The sequence below is a fragment of the Ailuropoda melanoleuca genome, chromosome 7, assembly GCF_002007445.2.
Source record: "Ailuropoda melanoleuca isolate Jingjing chromosome 7, ASM200744v2, whole genome shotgun sequence".
Taxonomy (NCBI): Eukaryota; Metazoa; Chordata; class Mammalia; order Carnivora; family Ursidae; genus Ailuropoda; species Ailuropoda melanoleuca.
The window spans coordinates 48,562,752-48,568,216 of NC_048224.1; the positions used below are offsets into that span (position 1 = coordinate 48,562,752).

At 36.5% G+C, this 5,465-nt stretch overlaps 1 protein-coding gene across 1 annotated transcript in view; it reads left to right on the forward strand.

Moving 5' to 3' along the window:
• The first annotated feature begins 2,011 nt into the window (after positions 1–2,011).
• LOC100484909 (olfactory receptor 1J2) overlaps positions 2,012–5,465 on the forward strand; it is a 24,527-nt gene continuing 21,073 nt past the window's right edge. The window contains exons 1-2 of the mRNA XM_002930671.2: positions 2,012–2,504; positions 3,465–3,477. Coding sequence (XP_002930717.2) covers positions 2,012–2,504; positions 3,465–3,477 — 506 coding nt within the window. The remainder of the gene's footprint in view (positions 2,505–3,464; positions 3,478–5,465) is intronic.

The following is a 5,465-nucleotide window of genomic DNA, read 5'->3' on the forward strand; positions in this document are numbered from 1 at the left end:
CCAAATTTTATCCTAATTAACTTCATCTCCTCTGCCATCATTCAGTTGTAAGTAGGTGTTATTTTGTACCTGAACTATGCCAATAGCCTCCTGTTAGATTCTCGCTGACACTCTTGCCTTGCTATAATCTGTTCTCTATGTAGTAGCCAGCATACTATTTAAAATTTTTCTTTCACTCCTTTACTTACACCTTTCCATGGGTGTTCTGTTGCTCTGAGGATCGAATCAAAATTTTCCATTATACAGAAAAGTACTTATATAATCTGGTTCCTTATTCTCCAACCCCATTACTTTCCAATGTTGACCATGCTTCTGGATTTTTCCTGTTCCTCAAACACCATAGCCCTGTCGTCTCCAAACATTTAATTAGAATGTCCATTTTTGCAATCTTCACATGACAAGGTCTTAAAATTCAGGGATCCTTTTAAAGAACCCATAAAAACAGGCTTCCTCTTGTAATTCAATAGTATCTATCAAAATGGTGAAAAAACATATATCCTCCAAATCCATTTCTATGAATTTCTGCTACAGATATGTATACTAATGTGAAAAATGGCATATGAACAGTGCTATTAATAAAACATTGCTAGAAATAGAAAAATATTAGAAACAACTTAAATGTCCAGCAGACAGCTAGTTAGCACTTTCATTGTGATAAACTGATTTATTATTATAATGGTAATGACTAGAAACACTGAATGTGTGATTCATTTCAGGTAACATTAAACTAACAGGATTTTGAATTTGGTGGACTGAAGAATGTAGAAATTACAGAGAAATTTCAGACACACTGGGAGAATTGGTACATAATGTAAACTTCAGTTAAGCCCCAAGATGAATGTGGGTCCTATAGTGAGACACTTTCTTAGCTCTCAGAAAAAAGGCCTTTAGATTGATTAAGTCTTCATATAGTACGTGAATTCTATTTTTTAGTAGACAGATCATCATAATCCCTTTCCCTATCATTTTGTGAGTGTTCACATGGGCAGGTTTAAGACTAAGTGACCTGAAGAAAAAGAGAGAGAAATGATAGTGTTAGCAAAGTACAAGAAGTGTTAGGATGTGACAAGAAAAAATCAGTTAGGAATCACTGGCCTAAAACCTAGGTTAGGAACTGTGAAAAAGGAGAGGTTATTTGGTAACCTATGTTGGGCAAACACTTACAAAAAGTTTATTCTTTGGTATATCCAGGATATGACTGGAAAATCCAAAGTATTTCCTGGCATTCTGAGAACTGGCATAAAAGCAATCTGGTTAGAACTCAGAGAATAGGTGAGACTTTGGAAGAGAAATGGACTCTTTTTTCCTCCACATTGCATGAAAATTTCTTTAACAAAAGTGATGGTAGACAGAAAATGTTGAGGAACAGGAAGGAATATTTTTAAAGAATGGACCAATGGCTATATTCTAAGGTATGTCACTAGATCTTCTATGTTATTGACAAAGATTCTTGTCCTTAATGCCCCTGCCTTGAAGAGATTACATATAATGTTTCCACCAAGCCTCCAGATCTTGATTTCGGGAGATCCAGAGCAGCCCATGGGGTTGTCTTCTCTTGATTCAATCCATGGAGATAAAATATTAGCCAAAGCACATGTGACAGGCATGAGGAAGGTTAAGAAAGGGCAAAAGACCAATTGGAGAGCCTCTACTTGCCTTTCCAATAACTGGTTACTGACCTAGCCTTGCACCTAATTTCTTAATCTCACATTTCTATCATGAACTCCTGGAATCCTTAAGTTTGAGTGTGATCTGCTCTGATTATCATTCTGATGTTTGAAGTTTCCTCTGAAAGAGACTGTGTTGGTTTCTAGGTGGACACATACTATCCTGATGTCAGACCGTCACTAGCCCAATAGTGGGACAAAAAGCATGAGCTATTCATGTTAAAATTCATGTACTGACTAATTCAAAACCATATTTCCATAATGTATTAGTTACAATGATTTCTCATTCTTTCACATAACCATCTTCCCCCCCCCATCTCCAGCAAAAGAGAAGAAAGAAGAGCATGAAGAAGGATAATCAGAGCAGCGTGTTCGAGTTTCTCCTCCTGGGGCTCCCCATCTGGCCAGAGCAGCAGGGGATATACTATACTCTTTTCCTGATCATGTACCTGACCACGGTGCTGGGGAACCTGCTCATCGTCCTGCTCATCAGGCTGGACTCTCGCCTCCACACCCCCATGTACTTCCTCCTCAGCCACTTGGCCCTCACGGACATCTCTTTCTCATCAGTCACAGCTCCAAAGATGCTCATCAACATGCAGACACAGAGTCAATCCATCTCATTTGGTGGATGCATTTCCCAGGTGTATTTCTTCTTATTTTGGGGGGATCTTGACAGCTTCCTTCTCACATCAATGGCCTATGACAGGTACGTGGCCATCTGTCACCCCCTCCACTATACCACCATCATGAGTCAGAGCCTGTGTTACCTGCTAGTAATTGTGTCCTGGGTCTTATCTTGTGCCAGTGCCCTTTTGCATACCATCCTCCTGCTTCGTCTCTCTTTCTGTGGAGACAACACTCTCCCGCACTTCTTCTGTGACCTTTCTGCCTTGCTTAAGCTCTCCAGCTCAGATACCACAGTCAATGATCTGGTTATCATCACTGTAGGGGGGGTGGTCATTACCCTGCCATTCATATGCATCCTGGTCTCTTATGGCCGCATAGGGACCACTATCCTGAGGGTCCCCTCAACCAAAGGAATCTGCAAAGCTTTGTCTACTTGTGGTTCTCACCTCTCTGTTGTGTCTCTATACTATGGGGCAATTATTGGACTGTACTTCTTCCCCTCATCCAATAACTCCAATGACAAGGATGTCACTGTGGCCGTATTGTACACTCTGGTCACTCCCATGATCAATCCCTTTATCTACAGTCTGAGGAATCGGGATATGAAAGGAGCTCTGGGACATCTACTCAGGAGAGGAATATTTTCACCATGTTGAGTGCTGTTTTCCCTACTAATTAGATATAAGACCCGTTCCATCCTGCACATGCAACACGAGCATTCCTTCCTCTCTGAATAGCTGCTTTTTAGTGAATTTTGATGTAGCACTCTTCAGTCTCTGTTTCAGTTTGGACTTAGTTTTCGTCTCTGTTTAGTTTCCTTATTCATTTTAGAGTCATAGGAGAAAACATACCTGCACGACCATCTTTTCTTAAAGGAAGACCATCAGGAACCCAGACCTGAAGTGAACTTAAGCAGTACTTCAATGTAGTTTAATCCAAATATTTCTGAATTTTTTAAAAAGCACATCCCTGTCCCATAAATATAGAGTCCTATGTTTTCATCTGAAATGTTCATTTTGCTTTCAGTCCTTGAGAAACTACCTCTTCTCAACGCAGGTATAACTAAGTAATTTCACTGCTATAAGCTGATAACTGTGACAAATATTTCCATATTCACTATTTCATTTAATTCTGATAATTAATATGAAGGAGGACATTCATATTAAGGGATGCTTAGTAAGTAGCCCAGTGACACAAAACTAGCAATGTTTAGTAGAGGTGGTACTTAAAATGCTATATGTGTGAGGTCAAATGCTGAGTTCTTTAAATCACTTGAATATTTCTCAAACTTGAGTAATATTTTTATACATTTTACTGGAAATTTTATTTAAACTCTAAAAAATGTTGAAATGGCATACAAAAAAAGCATATATGGCAGATATATGGCTTAAATTTATATGTACATACACATGGTATGTTGTATGTGTGAATATGTGTGTATGTGTTTATACACATGTGACATATAATTACATTTTAGAGAATAATATTAAAAGAAATATTCATTTAACAATCTCTAGGCTTAAGCAGCAGAAAGCTAACAATATTGTTTAAGCCCCTTATTTCCTCTCTAAGTATCTTCCTCTCCGGTTGAAAGTATCCAATAATTTTTACGTAGATACCCAGTAAGTGTGTGTAGATGTATGTATATGCATAGAACTATGTCTTAATGTTCATAGTGTTTTGTTGGAGTATTGGGGCTATGGATGATTATTACTTTCTTCTTTATTTATTTTTTTAAAATTTATTTAGAGAATTATTTATTTTTTTATAATAATATTTTTTATTACATTATGTTAGTCACCATACAGTACATCCCTAGTTTTTGATGTAAAGTTCCATGATTCATTACCTGTGTATAACACCCAGTGCACCATGCAATACATGCCCTCCTTCTTTACATTTTTCAGTATTGTTTGATTTTTTGATGGTATATATTAGTTTTTTTCCAAATATGTACACAATATTTATTTTTAATAATAATTTTTATTATGTTATGTTAGTCATCATACAGTACATCCCAAGTTTTTGATGTAAACTGGAAAAATATTCTTTTAATTTTGACTCTTTAACTTTCGAAAAAGAAAAAAAGGAAAGTACCCAATGTTTTTAATATTTCAATATTCTCTTAATTTTATTTAAAATTTTAACACAACTATATTGTTCCTTCCATTTAGCCTGCTCTAGAACTGCATATAAATGAAATAATAATATATTTATTCTAGGTTTTGCTTTTGTTGTCTGATATCATTCTTGTGAAATTCATCCATATTTTGTTACATTCCACTGTGAAACTATCACACACTTGTGTGTTCTTGTTTTATGGCTATTTTGTTTGTTTTCAGCATTTTGCTATTAAGAGAAATGATGCTACAAACACTCTGATACATCATCTAGCACATGTATGCAAGAGATTCTGTAAATTATATACCTAGAAGAATTACTGGATTGTAGGCATGTAATGTTCCACTCAACTATCACTGCTAAACTCTTCTATAAAGTAGCTATACCAAGAAGCCAGGCTGAAAAGACTATATACTGTATGATTCCAACCATATGACATTCTGGAGATGGCGAACTATAGAGCCCACAAAAGATCAGTAGTTACCAGGGTTCATGGCTTGATGGGGAGAAAGGTAAATATATAGAACAAAAGGGACTTTTAGGGCAGTGAAACTACTCTGTATGATATTCTATATAACAGTGGAAATACATCATTATACCTTTATCAAAAACACAAAAAACTGTGCGATACAAAGAGTGAACTCTAGTGGAAACTACGGACTTTAGTTAATAATACATTAATGTTGGTTCAGTCATTAAAGAAGTTCCACACTGAACCAAGATGCTAATAACAGGGGAAACTGGGCAGGGGTCAGGATGAAGCATATAGTAACTTTCTGCTTACTTTTTCTGTAAACCTAAAACTGCTCTAAGAAATAAAACTAGGGATGTACTGCATGGTGACTAACATAATATAATAAAAAATATTATTATAAAAAAAGAAAGCCTGTTAATGTTTTAAAGTTTTACTAATTTAGGCTTATACTCCAACTCTTAGTATATGCTACCTCCTGATTCCTAAGTCAGCCTCTCCAGTTGTCCTGATGCAGGGAAAATGTGCTCTGGTTAGCAGGCAGGAGTATTCTGGTCACTGGAGAGTTATAGCCT